Raw genomic sequence first — 21,393 nt, forward strand, 5'->3', positions numbered from 1 at the left:
ACTACTAAAGGCCCTACAACTCACCACTGTGTCTGGACTACTAAAGGCCCTACATCTCACCACTGTGTCAGGACTACTAAAGGCCCTACAACTCACCACTGTGTCAGGACTACTAAAGGCCCTACAACTCACCACTGTGTCTGGACTACTAAAGGCTCTACAACTCACCACTGTGTCTGGACTACTAAAGGCCCTACAACTCACCACTGTGTCTGGACTACTAAAGGCCCTACAACTCACCACTGTGTCTGGACTACTAAAGGCCCTACAACTCACCACTGTGTCTGGACTACTAAAGGCCCTACAACTCACCACTGTGGCTGGACTACTAAAGGCCCTACATCTCACCACTGTGTCTGGACTACTAAAGGCCCTACAACTCACCACTGTGTCAGGACTACTAAAGGCCCTACAACTCACCACTGTGTCAGGACTACTAAAGGCCCTACAACTCACCACTGTGTCTGGACTACTAAAGGCCCTACAACTCACCACTGTGTCAGGACTACTAAAGGCCCTACACCTCACCACTGTGTCTGGACTACTAAAGGCCCTACAACTCACCACTGTGTCAGGACTACTAAAGGCCCTACAACTCACCACTGTGTCTGGACTACTAAAGGCCCTACAACTCACCACTGTGTCAGGACTACTAAAGGCCCTACAACTCACCACTGTGTCTGGACTACTAAAGGCTCTACAACTCACCACTGTGTCTGGACTACTAAAGGCCCTACAACTCACCACTGTGTCTGGACTACTAAAGGCGCTACAACTCACCACTGTGTCTGGACTACTAAAGGCCCTACAACTCACCACTGTGTCTGGACTACTAAAGGCCCTACAACTCACCACTGTGTCTGGACTACTAAAGGCCCTACAACTCACCACTGTGTCAGGACAACTAAAGGCCCTACAACTCACCACTGTGTCAGGACTACTAAAGGCCCTACAACTCACCACTGTGTCTGGACTACTAAAGGCCCTACAACTCACCACTGTGTCTGGACTACTAAAGGCCCTACAACTCACCACTGTGTCTGGACTACTAAAGGCCCTACAACTCACCACTGTGTCTGGACTACTAAAGGCCCTACAACTCACCACTGTGTCTGGACTACTAAAGGCCCTACATCTCACCACTGTGTCTGGACTACTAAAGGCCCTACAACTCACCACTGTGTCTGGACTACTAAAGGCCCTACATCTCACCACTGTGTCTGGACTACTAAAGGCCCTACAACTCACCACTGTGTCTGGACTACTAAAGGCCCTACATCTCACCACTGTGTCTGGACTACTAAAGGCCCTACAACTCACCACTGTGTCTGGACTACTAAAGGCCCTACAACTCACCACTGTGTCTGGACTACTAAAGGCCCTACAACTCACCACTGTGTCAGGACTACTAAAGGCCCTACATCTCACCACTGTGTCTGGACTACTAAAGGCCCTACAACTCACCACTGTGTCTGGACTACTAAAGGCCCTACAACTCACCACTGTGTCTGGACTACTAAAGGCCCTACAACTCACCACTGTGCCTGGACTACTAAAGGCCCTACAACTCACCACTGTGTCTGGACTACTAAAGGCCCTACAACTCACCACTGTGTCTGGACTACTAAAGGCCCTACAACTCACCACTGTGTCTGGACTACTAAAGGCCCTACAACTCACCACTGTGTCTGGACTACTAAAGGCCCTACAACTCACCACTGTGTCAGGACTACTAAAGGCCCTACAACTCACCACTGTGTCAGGACTACTAAAGGCCCTACAACTCACCACTGTGTCTGGACTACTAAAGGCCCTACAACTCACCACTGTGTCAGGACTACTAAAGGCCCTACAACTCACCACTGTGTCAGGACTACTAAAGGCCCTACAACTCACCACTGTGTCTGGACTACTAAAGGCCCTACAACTCACCACTGTGTCAGGACTACTAAAGGCCCTACATCTCACCACTGTGTCTGGACTACTAAAGGCTCTACAACTCACCACTGTGTCTGGACTACTAAAGGCGCTACAACTCACCACTGTGTCTGGACTACTAAAGGCCCTACAACTCACCACTGTGTCTGGACTACTAAAGGCCCTACAACTCACCACTGTGTCTGGACTACTAAAGGCCCTACAACTCACCACTGTGTCAGGACTACTAAAGGCCCTACAACTCACCACTGTGTCTGGACTACTAAAGGCCCTACAACTCACCACTGTGTCTGGACTACTAAAGGCCCTACAACTCACCACTGTGTCTGGACTACTAAAGGCCCTACATCTCACCACTGTGTCTGGACTACTAAAGGCCCTACAACTCACCACTGTGTCTGGACTACTAAAGGCCCTACAACTCACCACTGTGTCTGGACTACTAAAGGCCCTACAACTCACCACTGTGTCTGGACTACTAAAGGCCCTACAACTCACCACTGTGTCTGGACTACTAAAGGCCCTACATCTCACCACTGTGTCTGGACTACTAAAGGCCCTACAACTCACCACTGTGTCTGGACTACTGGTGACACAAATGTAAAGTTGTGTATCGTGTGCGTAGCAGTGAAAATCAATGCAGTGCTTTTTGATAACACTACCAAGGGGTAACATATATACACTGCTCAAAAAAAGAAAGGGAACACTTAAACAACACAATGTAACTCCAAGTCAATCACACTTCTGTGAAATCAAACTGTCCACTTAGGAAGCAACACTGATTGACAATAAATTTCACATGCTGTTGTGCAAATGGAATAGACAAATGGTGGAAATTATAGGCAATTAGCAAGACACTCCCAATAAAGGATTGGTTCTGCAGGTGGTGACCACAGACCACTTCTCAGTTCCTATGCTTCCTGGCTGATGTTTTGGTCACTTTTGAATGCTGGCGGTGCTTTCACTCTAGTGGTAGCATGAGACGGAGTCTACAACCCACACAAGTGGCTCAGGTAGTGCAGCTCATCCAGGATGGCACATCAATGCGAGCTGTGGCAAGAAGGTTTGCTGTGTCTGTCAGCGTAGTGTCCAGAGCATGGAGGCGCTACCAGGAGACAGGCCAGTACATCAGGAGACGTGGAGGAGGCCGTAGGAGGGCAACAACCCAGCAGCAGGACCGCTACCTCTGCCTTTGTGCAAGGAGGAGCAGGTGGAGCACTGCCAGAGCCCTGCAAAATGACCTCCAGGCCAGAACTGAGAAGTGGTCTGTGGTCACCACCTGCAGAACCAATCCTTTATTGGGGGTGTCTTGCTAATTGCCTATAATTTCCACCTTTTGTCTATTCCATTTGCACAACAGCATGTGAAATTTATTGTCAATCAGTGTTGCTTCCTAAGTGGACAGTTTGATTTCACAGAAGTGTGATTGACTTGGAGTTACATTGTGTTGTTTAAGTGTTCCCTTTATTTTTTTGAGCAGTGTATATAAACTGAACAGTACCGGACCCAAATCAAACCACAGAGCTCAAAAGATTCATTAATTATTTGTACCCCTTTTTCATGGTCTCCAATTGGTAGTTACAGTCTTGTCCCATCGCTGCAACTCCCGTACGGACTCGGGAGAGGCGAAGGTTGAGAGCCGTGCGTCCTCCGAAACATAACACAGCACTGGCGCACTGCTTCTTGACACAATGCCCGCTTACCTGGAAGCCAGCCGCACCAATGTGTCGGAGGAAACACTGTACACTTGACAACCGTGTCAGCGTGCATTGCACCCAACCCGCCACAGGAGTCGCTAGAGCACGATGGGACAAGAACATCCCTGCCAGCCAAACCCTCCCCTAACCCTCGACGATGCTGGGACAATTGTGCGCCACCTCACGGGTCTCCCGGTCGCGGCCAACTGCGACAGAGCCTGGACTCAAACCAGGATCTCTAGTGGCACAGCTAGCACTGTGATGCAGTGCTTTAGCCACTCGGGAGGCCCTAGATTCATAAATTCAATGGAAAATATATGAAAGAATAAAATACAATTAAATATGGGGGATTGGAAACAATGTCCCCACCAAACAATTTGATAGAACCCACAATCTATATGCAATATTAAAGCTGATCTACCCCCCCACCCAAATAAAAATATATAAAAAATAAAGAATGCTTGGCCCCAGGTCACCAAGTAAATTAACTGCTGTAAATTGCATAGAGCCAATGTTATGTTTTCACATTGAAGACAGGTGTTTGTCTGTGGGAGAACCTAACGGAGGCAGGTAACTTCAAGTTTTATGCTCACAACACTGCTCAGCTTCAAGATATTTATTACTAATGAATCATTAAGGTCCCTTTAGGTGTTTTGGAGCGTTTCAAAGGTGCAGTCCCCACTCTGTCAGTCCAGGATTCAAATCATAACTAATTTAGCAAATCTCCAGGCCAACATGTTGTAGCCTACTCAGTCCTGAGCAGTGGTGGAAAAAGTAACCAACTGTCATACTTGAGTAAAACTAAAGATACCTTAATAGAAAATGACACCCAGTAAAATTCTACTTGAGTAAAAGTCTAAAAAATATTTGGTTTAAAATATACTTAAGTATCAAAAGTAAACATATAAATCATTTTAAATTCCTTAGCAAACCAGAAAGCACAATTTTTTAAATATTTTTTTTTAAATGTATGGATAGTCAGGGGTACACCAACACTCAGACGTCATTTACAAACTAAGCATGTGTGTTTAGTGAGTCCACTAGATCAGAGGCAGTAGGGATGACCAGGGATGTTCTCTGTTTAGTGAGTCCACTAGATCAGAGGCAGTAGGGATGACCAGGGATGTTCGATTGATAAGTGCATGAATTGCACCATTTTCCTGTCCTACTCTAAGCATTCAAAATGTAACGAGTACTTTGGGGGTCAAGGAAAATGTATGGAGTAAAAACATGGCACCACTGGTCTTGACACGCAACACATTCCCATTCATCAAACCACACAACACATTCCCATTCATCAAACCACACAAAACATTCTTGCACAAAAAGCTTATCTTGACCCTTGTCAATATCAGATTCCTCCCCACCAAACTAACTGAAAGGATCCAGTTTCCCCAATAACCAACATGGTTATCTTAGTATACAGTCCAGACAGACAGACAGACAGACAGACAGACAGACAGACAGACAGACAGACAGACAGACAGACAGACAGACAGACAGACAGACAGACAGACAGACAGACAGACAGACAGACAGACAGAGACACGAGACAGAGACTGTAAGAGACACACAGTGAGAGACAAAAAGAGAGAGGAAAATGGAGAGAAGAGGGAGAGAGAAAGAGATGGAGAGAAAGAAAGGGAGAGACAGATGCTGAGACTGTAGATAGACAGACTGACATCATAGTATTCAGACCTCCAACACATCTCTGCTACAGCTGAGTAGGACACAGCTCTGCACATTTTACACTGATAAACACACAAACACTGACACAAATGTCCTTTACCATCGCTTATGAATAACCAACCAAATGTGCTAGACTGCCTGGACATTCAGCGATATGAGGAAACCGTATTCCCTCCATAATCCACAACACAAGTTCTTCTTGGTCCTCATACTCTCTTTTGGTCTTACTTCCTCTATCTCAGTCTTACTTTCTCTTTATCTCTCTATCTATCTCGATCTCTCAGTCTCTCTCTCTTTATCTCGGTCTCTATCTATCTCTCCCTCTCTCGCTCTCTCTCTCTCTCTCTCTCACCCTCCCGGTCTCTCTTTCTCTCTTACATGAAACAATTCATTTTAATGAAATAACAAGGTAATTTAATTCAGATAAGGGGACATTTGTTTTCAATCTTAATAATATGCACACAGAACAAAACATTTCCCTTAAGAGACCTATGCACACATTTTCTTTAGGACCTAGGGGATTTTGTATGCCAGAAAACCCAACTCAACATTGCAAAATACAACATGACCTACAGTACATTTGTGGTGTTATAAAGGAGAGAATCAGGTGAGCCGCTAAGATCCCTATTCAATCTACGTCTGTGTATTAGCCAATGACCTGAATTCAAAGTTTAGCAAAATGGGCAAAGCGCGTTGTGGAATTCCACTTTTTTTTATTTTAAGAGGTTTTCTAGGCCTTAGGAGAAAGGCTAAGGGTATCTCCAAAATGGCACCATATTCCCTATGTAGTGTACCATTTTAGACCAGAGGCTCTGGTCAAAGGTAGTGCACTTGATAGGAAATAGGGTGGCATTTGGGATGCAAACTAAGATGATGGAGCAATAGAACAATCCAATACACCTCCAGACTCTTTGTGAAACCCAGAAAGAGGTACTGAGATAATATTGGCAGCCAGTTCAATACTTCATATTAAAGCAAGAGATTGTATGTGCATATGTGTGTGTTTGTGCATGTTCGTGTGTATGTGCATGTGTGTAGGTGCATATGTGGGTATATGTGCATGTGTGTGTGTGTATGTGCATGTGTGTGCGTGCGTGTATGTGCATATGTGTGTGTGTGCATATGTGTGTGCATGTATATGCACGTGCGTGTGCTCATCTGTGCATGAGCCTGTGCATGTGCCCGCGTGTGTGTGTGTGTCTCTCTCACCTGGTACAGTGTAGTTGCTGGGGGAGGAGGTAATGTACCCTATTACAGGCACACCGTTGCATAGCCAGTGGATCCTGATAGGATTCGGGGGACCCACCGCTTCACACGACAGGTTAAAGGGGCTGTTACGAGTTACGTTCTTGTCATCAGGCTGTCTGGTGAACGTTGGTAGACCTAAAAACACACACAGACAAACAGAGTACATGTTTGAGATCGACTACATTGCAGTCAGGCTGTGCAGAATCACCTTACATTGCTAATAACTACTTATTATGATCAAGATCAGTGATTCTACGCCTCGTCTTGCTCAAACTGGTCACCTAAAAGACACAGTATATAAGAACCAGTCATGGAAACCCTTGTCATCCATTTGAAGCACTTGTATGATGTTGGGACTCACCTTCGACCTGGATGCTGATAGGCTGGGACTCTATCTCTATGTCACTGACTCTCAGTCTACAGCAGTAGTCCCCAGAGTCAGCTCTCTGCACATGGGTTATGCTGAAACACACAAGTAGTGGAGAAATGTAGCAATCCAGACATTTTAGAACCACCTGATTTATAATACTGATTGCACTCTCTGTGTCACATTGTGTTTGTGTTTCTATGCTCTGACGAAGGTCGACTGTGACTGAAAGCTTGGCAGTTTAATTACAAAAAATTGCAAGGATCTAAGTATCCAAATGCTCTTTTCTTCACATGCTGTGTCTGCCATGAATGTCCCCTGCTCACACCCAAGTCCTCCCATCACAGTTACCTGACGGTGGACAGCAGGGTCATGACCCCGTGTGTGACGGTCTGTAGTTCATTGATGACCACCTGCAGGTTTTCAGCCAGCTCCATGTTGTTCTTCCACCACAGCACGGTGAGGTCCAGGTTGGCGTCAGGGACGTCGATGGAGCAGTTGAACTTTGCCTCGTGGCCCTCGGATAGGTGCACCGACCCCACCGTAGGCTTGAACCTGGATGGAATCAAATAGAGTAGAATTGAGTTGAATGAAATGGAAGTTGAGTTGAGTTAAATGTTGTTGAATTTTACGGTTGCAAATGAAACATTCATCAGTAAGATGTGATTTAAACCTCAGAGGATAGCTCACGCATTGATTAATACAAAGACTTATTCCCAAAGGGGTTCAGAATGGTAAAACAAATAACATCTACCTAATGATAATAAAAAAGACAACAAGACAAACAAGTGATTGATAGATAGTAACCTCAGCTTCATGATGTCGTCCTGGCTAAGGTGGACCCTCGGGGCATGGGCTGGTACGATGAGGGTCTCGGGGGGTACAGTGGGCTGGGAGGACCGACCCTGACGCCCTGGCCTGTGGGGGGAGACCCCGCCACGGCCACGTCCTCCAGAGACACGGTAAACATAGGGACTCCCATGATGCTCACCTGTATGTGAGCAGGAAGGGACGGTCATTTCCAAAGCCTGTTACAATATTATAGACCATCTCTGTCATTTCTCCTACCTTAGATTAATAGTCAATAACTTTATATACTGTATTTCTCACAATAACAAAAAAACACAAAATAACGTCACAGGGGGATTGGAGAATAACCTGCAATTGAAACTAACATTTCAGTTCCCTACATTTAGTATTGTGCCCTCAGAGTAAGAACTACTCAAATGATTCAAGCTACCACGATTAGCCTAACTCAAATGGAAACAAACTGTATTGAGATTGTATAGGAGGGGGTGGAACAGCTAATTTGATATTCAATACCACTCTGCATTTGTTTCTCCCTCTCCCTGTGCTAAGGGAGGAACCATACAGTGTAAGCAGAGGAATCTCCCAAATATCTGGAGTATTTCAGTAATTTTCCTGGTCCTCCCTTGGATATCTCAGCAAAGTAATATTCATATAGCTTGATCCCAGATCTGTTTGTACAGTCTTGCCTAGACAGCAAAAAACAGATATGGGACGAAGCAAATGTGTGTATGGCAATATCCTTGTAAAATCTCAAGACAGGCTACTGCCACTTAGCCTGGTCCCAGATCTGTTTTTGCTGTCTTGCAAACACCCGATGGTCATAGTTCAACAACCAGCACAGATAAAGGACCAGGCTAGCCCTTACAACAACAAAAAAACACATGAAAAAAAGGACTTGAAAAAAAAACACCTTTTGTTTTCAGACGTGTGAACACGTATGAACAAATCACGTGAAATGTGTTAAAAATATATATATGTTTATTAGTTGAGATTTTCACACAGACACGTGTGAAGTTTCACATGTACTTTTCCTGGTGAATTAGTTTTTTGCTCATGTGACATTTTTTTTTTTTTTACATGTTACTTTTCACCACTTCCAGCTACATCTGGTTTCCCATCCAGGGACCAACCAGAACCAACCCTGCTTAGCTTCTGAGGCAAACCAGCAGTAGCTATGTTTCTAGAATGAATGTGCCAAAACATGGAACTGGGAAAAAAGGCAGCAGGGTAACATAAGGGTAACATAACCAAAGCAGCAGGGTAACATAACCAAAGCTAGGGAAAATTGCAGGAAAGAGGGAGGTGTTTTATTTAATCGCATTATCATTAAAGAAAAATCCCTGAAAACATTTTTTTTGTGTCCATTTACAATTAATTTGTTCTCCCATTTTGAAATTATTTCCATGCAATATTTTGTTTTGCTATCCATACTTTTGGGTTTATGTTTTGCTTTCAAGATCATTCGACTTTAGAAGTTTTACTTGGTATTATTGGCACAAAAGTAACTCCCTCACTAAAGGATTTCTCCATTTAATATCACTATTACTCTATTAAAGGTGTTTAAAGCGGCAATCCTTAATTGAAACATGAACAAAGTGTTCTCCCCACCACAGTTTCAGTAAAAAGCTGAGGGATGGGGCTGGAGAAATGCAACCACTCTCAACCACTCCACGCTATGGATGCAAGGACTGACCATCCATAATATCAAAATGATGGTTTTAAACATGCTTTTAGGCTATACAGTGACTGTTTACATTTACTTTATTTACAAACATTGGAGTAAAACAAGCTTATATTTTGGCTTCTGATGGGATACACTCATGAGGCATTTACATTATACATTATATTCTTTAAAAAATCTATGGGTACATATCATTCATTTACAAGTCCAAAATGGAATGTTACAACTGAGGATTGCCCCTTTAACAGGAAGTGACCTTCATACAGCAGAACTATGTTGCCATTTGAATGTCATCCATTAGCCTGTCCCCCCAAAAAATTATTCTGTCCACTGTTCCGTGAATGTCACACAAAATTGTTCCCTTGTCCCGCATTTGGGCTTTTTAGACGTGGTCACCCTAATTCAGTGGTGTAAAGTACTTAGGTAAAAAATACTTTAATATATTACTTAAGTCATTTTTTGGAGTATCTGTACATTACTTTACTATTTATATTTTTGACCACTTTTACTTCTCTATATTCCTATAGAAAATAATTTACTTTTTACTCCATACATTTTCCATGACAACCAAAAGTACTCGTTACATTTTGAATGCTTAGCAGGACAAGAACATGGTCAAATTCACAGACTTATCAAGAGAACATCCCTGTTCATCCCTACTGCCTCTGATCTAGCGGACTCACTAAACACACATGCTTTGTTTGTAAATGATGTCGGAGTGTTGGAGTGTTCCCCTGGCTATCTGTAAATGATGTCTGAGTGTTGGAGTGTTCCCCTGGCTATCTGTAAATGATTTCTGAGTGTTGGAGTGTTCCCCTGGCTATCTGTAAATGATGTCTGAGTGTTGGAGTGTTCCCCTGGCTATCTGTAAATGATGTCTGAGTGTTGGAGTGTTCCCCTGGCTATCTGTAAATGATTTCTGAGTGTTGGAGTGTTCCCCTGGCTAAAAAACAAGAAAATGGTGCTGTCTGTTTTACTTTACATAAGGAATTAGAAATGATGTATACTTTTACTTTTGATACTGAAGTATATTTAAAACCAAATACTTTTATACTTTTACTCAAGTAGTATTTTACTTGAGTCATTTTCTATTAAGGTATCTTTACTTTTACTCAAGTATGACAATTGGTTACTTTTTCCACCACTGTCCTAATTCCACCGGTGGAAACATCTTTTCACATGTGAGGAGAATAACATTATTTCAACCCCAGATTTTGAAACTGCTAATGAAACTGCTAATGAACTTGCAATTCTACATGTGAACTGAGATCTTCACATGTGAAATTGCAATTTCCTCACATGTGAAAAAGTGGTTTTAACATGTGAACTCTAAATGTATACATTTGAAAATATGGTTCTCTAAATGTATACATGTGAAAATATGGTTTCAATAGTGAAATAAATGTAAGCTCATACATTTGTTTGTAAGGGAACTGACACCAGCTTTCACTGGGACCGAGAGGAAGGGGGGAATACCAGCAGTTCAGAGTTAAAATAATCTGTTATCAGAGGAAGCAAACGGTTCTGCCTCCCTGGAAGCAATGATCCACTTTGTTAGTAATGGCAGAGTCTAAAGGCCAACCTGTTCTCTCACTTCTCCCCTTCACACACGGTGTCGTAGGCTACATACCCTACACATACCTAGAGAAGCGGGTGAAAATCGATACAGTAGAGCATCGCAATATTATTTGTGTAGTTTTTATATCGATACTGTGACTCCAAGAATCGATTTGTAAAAATATATATATATTATTTTTTTTTGCTAGGTGGTTAACGTTAGCAAGCGCTAGTTGACTGTACCTGCACTAAAACCCTCGTATACAGACAGTATTTATCATCCCATAACTCAGGGGTACTCAACTCTTACCCTACGAGGTCTGGAGCCTGCTGGTTTTAAACATGAGAGGAGGAGAATAAAAGAGGGATTAATCTATTCAGCACTGAACGTTTGTCCTTACTATAGGTCCCTAAAAGAGTCAAGCAGACTTCACTGATCAGCGAAACCCTTAACAATACATCAAAACACTACACTGCAGTGAAACAAAAACGGCACATTGGAGTGTAGGGCTGCCCTACAGCTTTGTGCATTCCAAGTAACTGGTCAGACCTAGAATCCTTCAGAAGTTGCATTGGATGCTACAGGGAGGTCATATAAATTCCAGGCAGTTTTTAATCAGTACCACCTGGATTTGGCCTTATAAAAGCCGACAAGCATATACTGTAGGCTGGGATTAAAGCTACACTCTGTACGATAATGTAATACCATAAGAGAGTGTTCAGGGGCCCCTACAAAAACATAAACAAATGGATCCCATGAGATTTCCACATGCAAATAGCATTGGATTTCTATACGCCTATTTGAAGTGTTCAAGGTATTTGATGAGAACAACTTTACTTTTGTCCAATGAAAACAAAAACATAAACAATTGAGTACTGGGGGCTTATCTTTAAGGTAATAAACAAGTACTTTTAAAATGTGCCAAATTTATAGACCCTTTGTAACCCCCACTAAGGATACATGTATGTTTCAACATGTTTACCAAATAAATACATGCTCACAAGAAATCACTCTATGGAATTAATTTACAATCGAACAAATATTAAACTCAAGTTTCAAAATGAACAACAATGAAACATCGACAATGAATTGCTTGAAAAACAGCCGTTGATTTTCATCAAAGACATAATTAACTTTTGACAGAAAGAGTTGTTCAAAGTCCTCCAACCAGCAAAATTGTTACATTGCAACTTACCACTGGCCAGATTCCCCCAAATTATGCCAACACTGGTAGAAAGTAAAATAGTCCATAGATGTATCGTAGTTGACTTTTTCGCCATAGTAAATAATGTGCAGTGCGCAGACAATAGGACTTTATCCGCTACCACCTCCTCTCCAATAAAAATGAAACTGTTTTCTAGAAGTCGTACGATCTGACACGTTACCATAAATAGTTATCATTCTCATTTCTCAACATCATTGAATAACACAGACATTTATTTTGCTCTAGAATCCAAGCTGTTTCGTCCATATAAACGCTTCACTAGTGTTCTGCCAGCAGCACAAACGATGACGCCATATGGTATGGTAAATCAAAACCTTCAAAATCAAAGCCCGGATTATAAAAAAGCTAAGCAATGTGGATAACTCATTCAAAATATTTTGAATTTTAATCAATGGCCACTTTTATTATGCCACAAAGAAATGTATGAAAACAAATAAAATATATATATTTTTAAACCAATAATGAAAAAATGCGATGTTATGTTGAGAATTTGTCTGTACAGAGAAAACATTTCTACCTGACTCTGCTAAAGTGGGATGGAAAATATTCAGTAGGGTCTCTACTAACCAAATATGTGTAGTTTTGGAGGGGGACTGTGTTATAGACATATGCATTTATGCATAAATGAATGTACTGTTGCTGTGTTGAATGTCAGTTGGAATGAAAGAACACCATAACTAGCACGTTTCAAGGTAAGACCCAGATGCAGACAACGTCGAATTAACAACCATTTATTCATCCAAAAGGGGCAGGCAAAAGACAGGTCAAGGACAGGCAGGGGTTAATAATCCAGATAGGTGGGGCAAAGGTACCGGACGGCAGGCAGGCTCAGGGTCAGCAGAGGTCAGTAATCCAGGTACGTGTGGAAAAGGTACAGGACGGCAGGCAGGTACAGATCAAGGTGTGACAATAACACTTTTTGTTGCTTACCCTGTTTGCTTCCTGTGTGGAATACAACTACATTCCATGGTAGACTTCCATGCACTCATGCCTTGCCCTAATGGAGGTGCCAAATATCGATTATTTATATTTTTGAGGCAGTATCCAAGGAAAATCATGGTGCTATATGTTTATATCACCCCAATTATGCACAGCCTTACAAAGTTTTCTTAAACCCACCTTGGTCGCAATTAATCCAAAGGTTTGCTTCTTGGATTTGGGTTTAGGACTGATTCATGGATCATATAGCCCATCTCTCCAAATTGTCAAGTGATTTTTACTTGGCCTTTGTCTTATTAGAAGTCCAGTCATACAGTATTACAGTATTTATTCTCTAAAGCAGTCTTATTAGAGGGCTCTAAAGCAGTCTTATTAGAGGGCTCTAAAGTAGTCTTATTCGAGGGCTCTAAAGGAGTCTTATCAGAGGGCAATGTGTATACTTTGTCACAATGGAATACGAGGGTATGTTTTATATGAGTTATCAGAGAGAAAACGACTACGTAATGCATTTAAAACTCTACAGAAAATGCCTTTGCAAGCATTATTATACTGTGTACTAATAGCCTGTTTAATATTCATTACATTTAACTTGTAAATAAATGAGATTTTCGTTTTAATAACAAAGTTTGTTTCTTGTGTTTCTTTTGTTGTTGTTGAGCGCGTATTCATTTCAGGACCGTGACAAGTACCACATCCTTTAAAGCTGTGGTGCTGGATATGCATGAGTCCCCCTCCAAAACTACACATATTTACTGTTAAAGTGTATTGCATTGGGGACTATGGAGAGGGAGGAGTGAAAAGCCATCAGCAGGCCATGCTACAAAGTACTCTTCTAAAAAGAAACCAAAAGAGATCCTGCTGAGTATTTTCCATCCGACTTTAGCTGAGACAGGCAGAAAAGTTTTCTATCTACAAGCCAAAATGTTTCCCATGTATAGTCTATTACAATGTATTGCATAGGGTGCTAGGTATGTACAGAGTATGTACGACATGGTCCCCATGTTAAACTTCACATGTTTAAATAATACAATATTTAAAATAAATATGTCAAATTATCAATTTTTGTAAGGTGGTTGTAGTACTTTGAAAAACTGTTGTACAGCATTAGAGTGCGAAAAAATAAATAGACATTCCCAGATTTGAGCATTTCTTTGAAGGGAGACTCTTATTTAAAAAAAGAAAATCTGAGTTTTTGCACTGCCAGCATAATATCCTGCTGCTAAGAGAACAATAATAAACTCCACGATCGGAAATAAAATTTCTCTGACTACATTGTTGTACTATTCTGCCAGCAGCACAAATTACAACGTCATGTTGTATGGTAATGACAAAACCTTCAAAATATACGTTTCAAAACATTTCAATGTCGATAACTCATTCAAAATATTGTAAATTGTAATCAATGGCCATTGCTATGGTGCTTATAAGCAAATGCAAGAAGGAATTCATTAAATAAATCAGAAATATGTTTTTAAAAACATTTTTTAAGACCACTATTGGAAAATACAATGTTCAGACTTTTACTGTATATTCACAATATTGGGCTGTAGAAAAAAAACTATTCTTTGTACTGATGTAAAAGTGGGGTTGTGAGTACTCAGTAGGGTCTGTAGAATCTATATACAGTACTAGTCAAAAGTTTGGACACACCTATTCATTAAATGTTTTTTATTTTTATTTTTTTTACTATTTTCTACATTGTAGATTAATAGAGTGAGGACATCAAAACTATGAAATAACACATATAGAAAAAAGTGTTAAACAAATCAAAATATATTTTATATTTGAGATTCTTCAAAGTAGCCAGTAGCCTTGATGACAGCTTTGCACACTCTTGGAATTCTCTCAACCAGCTTCATGAGGTGCTTTGGAATTCATTAACAGGTGTGCCTTCTTAAAAGTTAATCTGTGGAATTTCTTTCCTTCTTAATGTGTTTTCTACATTGTAGATTAATAGGGTGAGGACATCAAAACTATGAAATAACACATATAGAAAAAAGTGTTAAACAAATCAAAATATATTTTATATTTGAGATTCTTCAAAGTAGCCAGTAGCCTTGATGACAGCTTTGCACACTTTTGGAATTCTCTCAACCAGCTTCATGAGGTACTTTGGAATGCATTAACAGGTGTGCCTTGTTAAAAGTTAATCTGTGGAATTTCTTTCCTTCTTAATGTGTTTGAGCCAATCAGTTGTGTTGTGACAAGGTAGGGGTGGTATACAGAAGATAGCCCTATTTGGTGAAATACCAAGTCAATGTGTACTCCCAAGTGGCGCAGTGGTCTAAAGCACTCCATCTCAGTGCTAGAGGTGCTACAGACCCTGGTTCAAGTCCCGGCTGTAGGGTGGTGCACAATTGGCATACGTTTGGCAGGGGTAGGCCATCATTGTAAATAAGAATTTGTTCTTAACTGCCTTGCCTAGTTAAATGAATAAAGATTTTATGGCAAGAACAGCTCAAATAAGCAAAAAGAAACGGCAGTCCATCATTACTTTAAGACATGAAGGTCAGTCAATCTGGAAAATTTCAATAACTTTTAATGTTTCCTCAAGTGCAGTCGCAAAAACCATCAAGCTCTATGATGAAACTGGTTCTCATGAGAACCACCACTGGAAAGGAAGACCCAGAGTTATCTCTGATGCATAGGATGAGATCATTAGAGGTAACTGCATTGCAGATTGCAGCCCAAATAAATGCTTCACAGAATTCAAGTAGCAGACACATCTCAACATCAACTGTTCAGAGGAGACTGCGCGAATCAAGCCTTATGGTCGAATTGCTGCAAGAAACCACTACTAAAGGACACTAATAATAAAAAGAAACTTGCTTGGGCCAAGAAACACAAGCAATGGACATCAGACCGGTGGAATTCTGTCCTTTGGTCTGAAGAGTCCAAATTTGAGATTTTTGGTTCCAACCACAGTGTCTTTGTGAGACGCAGAGTAGGTGAACGGATGATCTCCGCATGTGTGTTTCCTACCGTGAAGCATGGAGGAGGAGGTGTAATGGTGTGGGGGTACTTTGCAGGTGACACTGTCAGTGATTTATTTTGAATTCAAGGCACACTTAAACAGCATGGCTAATACATCATTCTGCAGCAATACGCCATCCCATCTGGTTTGCGCTTAGTGGGACTATCATTTGTTTTCAACAGGACAATGGCCCAAAACACATCTCCAGACTGTGTAAGGGCTATTTGACCAAGGAGAGTGATGGTGTGCTGCATCAGATGACCTGGCCTCCACAATCACCCGACCTCAACCCAATTGATACGGTTTGGGATGAGTTGGACTGCAGAGTGAAGGAAAAACAGCCAACAAGTGCTCAGCAAATATGGGAACTCCTTCAAGAAAGTTGGAAAAGCATTCCAGGTGAAGCTGGTTGAGAAAATGTCAAGAGTGTGCAAAGCTGTCATCAAGGCAAAGGGTGGCTACTTTGAAGAATTTCAAATATAAAATAGATTTTGATTTGTTTAACACTTTTTTGGTTACTACATGATTCCATATGTGTTATTTCATAGTCTTTCATGTCTTCACTATTATTCTACAATGTAGAAAATAGTAAAAAAAAAAAATTATAATAAAAAAAAGAAAAACCCTTGATTGAGTAGGTGTGTCCAAACTTTTGACTGGTACTGTATGGTGTTATTCCATAGTGGACTAAATGAGAAAAAAGAAGGAACCCACACACTGCTCTTGATAGCATCACTGCTCCTTAATACGCTTTATGTATAAGACCTCTGACGAAGGCCGTGAGGAGTGATAATATCAAGAACAATGTGTGGGTTCCTTCTTTTTTCTCATTTTATTCAACTGTTACCATGCACCTGCAAAGAAGATAGCTCAGATGTGCGAGTGCCTTTTGAATGGTGGACTAAATAAAATGGAGTGTTGCTGGCCTTTTATTCCACCCATTCCATTGGCCATAGTGCAAATCACTATATATGAATTACATATTGGCTTATAGAGAAAAAAAATGGTATTTGTGCCAACGTAAAAGTGCCGTTGGGAGTAGTCAGTAGGGTCTGTAGAATCTACCGCACTTTAATGCTCTACGTTACTGCCTAAGTTGTTGGGAAAGTGGTCAAATGTTCAGTTGTGTGGGTTCTACAATTCTGCCAGGTTGCATGAAATTTGGCAAATCATTAATGGCCGTTATAGCCCTAAGTAGAGTGGCCATCTTGGAAAGCAAAAACTATTCCTTCACATTCTGTCTTTAAACTAGTGTAGAGGCCATGTCTGAAATCTGTCTTGCCTTCTACTTACTAAAACTACATACAGTGTACTAATTGTACTACATAATATTTAGAAAATACTGTATAGGAAAATAAGTTCTAGGACCGGTGCTGGGTGCTGCATCAGCATTTTGAGGTCTTAGCACAAGCCCAGCGACCAACAATGTTCTGTTTAGTCTTTACTGCAGTGGGCTAAATCAGGGTCACACAGAGTGTTTCTTGGTAGTCTTAAATAAATCTACTTTGAAACAAAATGATGCACCTCACACACATGGGCTTAAAAAAAGAAGACACCTGTACCATGTCAGATATAGAGTTGAAATGTTTTCCGTTTTGAGTTTGCTTCCCAATATTACACTTTATATACATCACAAGATCACTTTTAAGTAATGCTGATTTATTATGAAATTATGAAAAATATGAATAACATTCTACCCAAGAGGCAACTAGAGTGCGATTTGGTCATTTGACTGCAGGAAAGGGCTACAGACTTTAATGTTCTGAGTGATATGAGGAAACAAAGGTTAAATAACAAGAGAGAGGAAGATCAGCAGTATTCTCACAGCAGGCTGCATTCCATGTGGTTGAAACTAGAGTTAAAGTTGTCAAGCCAGCAGGGTTTCTAGAGCTTGTGATGAGAATGATTAAAGCCACACACCTTAATTTGTCAATAACCTTGAAGACTGGGCTACCAACAAAAATGTTAACAATGGAACAAATGCATCCCATTACATTTTCACATGCAAATAGCACTTGATTTACGTTTAGAAACATATACATATATTGCCAAATTCTCTAAAACGATGTTAGAGGCAGCTTAGGGTAGAGAAATGAACATTGAATTCTCCAGAAACAGCTCTGGTGAACCTTCTCGCAGTCAGCATGCCAGTTGCAAGCTCCCTCAAAACTTGAGACATCTGTGGCATTGTGTTGTGTGACAAAACTGCACATTTTAAAGTGGCCTTTTACTGTCCCCAGCACAAGGTGCACCTGTGTAATGATCATGCTGTTTAATCAGCATCTTGATATGCCACACCTGTCAAGTGGATGGATTATCTTGGCAAAGGAAAAATGCTCACAAATAGAGATGTAAACAAATTTGGTAAAAAATTGAGATAAATAAGCTTTTTGTGCATATGAAACATTTCTGGGATTTGTTATGTCAGCTCATAAAACATGGGACCAGCACGTTGCATGGGTTTGCACAATCGAGTAATTTCTGCACAAACTGTCAGAAACCATCTCAGGGAAGCTCATCTGGATGCTCATCGTCCTCACCAGGGTCTTAACCTGACCGCAGTTCGGTGTCGTAACCGACTTCAGTGGGCAAATGCTCATCTTCGATGGCCACTGGCACGATGGAGAAATGTGCTCTTCATGGATGAATTTTGGTTTCAACTGTACCGGGTAAATGGCAGACAGTGTGTGTGGTGTCGTGTGGGAGAGCGTTTTGCTGATGTCAACGTTGTGAACAGAGTGCCCCTTGATGGCGATGGGGTTATGGTATGGGCAGGCATAAGCTACGGACAACGAACACAATTGCATTTTATCGATGGGAATTTTAATGCACAAAGATACCGTGACGAGATCCTGAGGCCCATTGTCGCGCAATTCATCCGCCGCCATCATCTCATGTTTCAGCATGATAATGCACAGCCCATGTTGCAAGGATCTGTAGAAGCTGACACAATTTGTGGAAGCTGAAAATGTCCCAGTTCTTCCATGGCCTACATTCTCACCAGACATGTCACCCATTGAGCATGTTTGGGATGCTCTAGATCGAAGTGTACGACAGCGTGTTTCAGTTCCTGCCAATATCCAGCAACTCTGCACAGCCATTGAAGGGGAGTGGGACAACATTCCACAGGCCACACTCAACAGCCTGATCAACTCCATGCAAAGGAGATATGTCGCGATGCATGAGGCAAATTGTGGTCACAGCAGAAACTGACTGGTTTTCTGATCCACGCCTCTACTTAAAAAAAAATGTATCTGCAACCAACAGATGCATATCTGTATTCCCAGTCATGTGAAATCCATAGATTAGATCCCAATGAATTTATTTCAATTGATTGATTTCTTTACATGAACTGGAAGTGCATGTTGTGTTTATGTGTTTGTTCAGTATATATACTGTACATCTGTAGTTCTTTCAACATGATGGCAAAATCAACACTGATTGGTTTGTGGCTACTCCTGGAAGTTTGCAGTTGTGTCTAAAAAAACACAATTTTTCTCAAAACGGACCAGTAATAACAAGCAGGCCGTACAACACAGTCCCTCTGAAGAAATCAACATATTTTGTTAGTATAGATACCATACATTAAGTTATTCAAACCATTTTGAAATGTGGATCCGGGATCCCAATGTCACACATCGGCCCCATTATTTATAGAAAGATCCTATTGCATTGATGGCAATGGAAGGGGCAGAGTTAAAAGTCCTGTTGGGTATTTTGACCTCAGTCCCCTATGAAATGACACCATATATCGATTCTACAGACCCTACTAGTACTCCCAATCCAACTTTTACATTGGCACAAAGAATAGTTTTTCACTATAAGCCAATATGTCATTCATATACAGTGTTGCTTTGAGGACAATGGAGGGGGTGGAGTAAGGAGTTATCAGCACTGTATTAAACCAGTCGCCCAGCAAAAGAGACCAATTTAAGTTTTCCAGACTCTTGAGTAATTCCAATAACATATATAAGTGTATTTCTTTAAATATAGCCTAAACAGAACATTGATATTCCAAAAATGTAGCATGTCTTTGCAGGGGGACTCTTACTTTAAAAAAATATATCTAAATCCGGGATCGTCCTTCCAGCATAATATCCTGCTGCTAGGAGAACTGTAATGATTCTCTGGAAGGCGGGGTAAACTTTTCTGGTGATGTCACTAGAGGTTTTTGAGGGATCCCACTTTTGGGCGGTTACTCTTCATTCCCTTCAATGATTACCCATATTGATCTCATTATTACATTTTGATCAGCATATATTTGCAGCAGCTGATAGCCTACTGTGCCTTGAGTAGATACATTAGACTACTGTGCACTGTTCTACCAATAATGCAATGATAAAACAATAAAATGTATGCCTAAAACAGGTTTCAGTTTCAAGTTTTATTAGTCATATGTATGATATACACTGTCCAACGAAATGAATACTGGCAAGTTCCTTCTCGACAATGCAACAACAATAAGAAATAATACAATATAAGAATATAATAGACATTTTAGCAGAAGTATAATACAGGAAGGCACAATTTATAGTACAATATTTACACATGTATCAGAGAAGGGAGGATTGGGGGGTGTTTGAAATGTGTAGTATTAGCAATAGTAAATAAGAGTCTGGTAGCAGCAGTTGTGAAGTGTACATGGATGTACACTGAGTGTACAAAACATTAGGAACACCTTCCTAATATTGAGCTACACCCCTTTTTGCCCTCAGAACAGCCTCAATTCGTCTGGGCATGGTCTCTACAAGATCTCGAAAGTGTTCCACAAGGATGCTGGCCCTTGTTGACTCCAATGCTTCCCACAGTTGTGTCAAGTTGGCTGGATGTCCTTTGGGTGGTGGATCATTCTTGATACACACAGGAAACTGTTAAGCGTGAAAAACCCAGCAGCAGTTCTTGACACACTCAAACCAGTGTGCGTGGCATCTACTACCATACCCTGTTCAAAGGAACTTAAATATTTTGTCTTGCCCATTCAACCTCTGAATGGCACACATACTGTACACAATCCATGTCTCAATTGTCTCAAGGCTTAAAAATCCTTCTTTAAAACCTGTCTTCTCCCCTTCATCTACACTGATTGAAGTGGATTTAACAGGTGACATCAATAAGGGATCATAGCGTTCACCTGGTTTCACCTGGTCAGTCTATGTCATGGAAAGAGCAGGTGTTCATAATGTTTTGTACAGTCAGTGTATACATATGTGTGTGTGGATGTGTGAATGATCTAACCATTCACATTTTTGAATCCTCACAAAAGTAAA

At 41.1% G+C, this 21,393-nt stretch overlaps 1 protein-coding gene across 1 annotated transcript in view; it reads right to left on the reverse strand.

Moving 5' to 3' along the window:
- mertka (c-mer proto-oncogene tyrosine kinase a) overlaps nucleotides 1–12,451 on the reverse strand; it is a 40,490-nt gene extending 28,039 nt beyond the window's left edge. Inside the window, exons 1-5 of the mRNA XM_038974540.1 lie at nucleotides 12,184–12,451; nucleotides 7,747–7,930; nucleotides 7,291–7,494; nucleotides 6,934–7,034; nucleotides 6,534–6,707 (exon numbers count right to left, since the gene is read on the reverse strand). Of these exons, the coding sequence (XP_038830468.1) occupies nucleotides 6,534–6,707; nucleotides 6,934–7,034; nucleotides 7,291–7,494; nucleotides 7,747–7,930; nucleotides 12,184–12,376 (856 nt within the window). The 5' untranslated portion in view covers nucleotides 12,377–12,451. The remainder of the gene's footprint in view (nucleotides 1–6,533; nucleotides 6,708–6,933; nucleotides 7,035–7,290; nucleotides 7,495–7,746; nucleotides 7,931–12,183) is intronic.
- Between the last annotated feature and the right edge of the window lie 8,942 nt (nucleotides 12,452–21,393).

The sequence above is a fragment of the Salvelinus namaycush genome, chromosome 35 (genome assembly GCF_016432855.1).
Source record: "Salvelinus namaycush isolate Seneca chromosome 35, SaNama_1.0, whole genome shotgun sequence".
NCBI classification, from domain to species: Eukaryota; Metazoa; Chordata; class Actinopteri; order Salmoniformes; family Salmonidae; genus Salvelinus; species Salvelinus namaycush.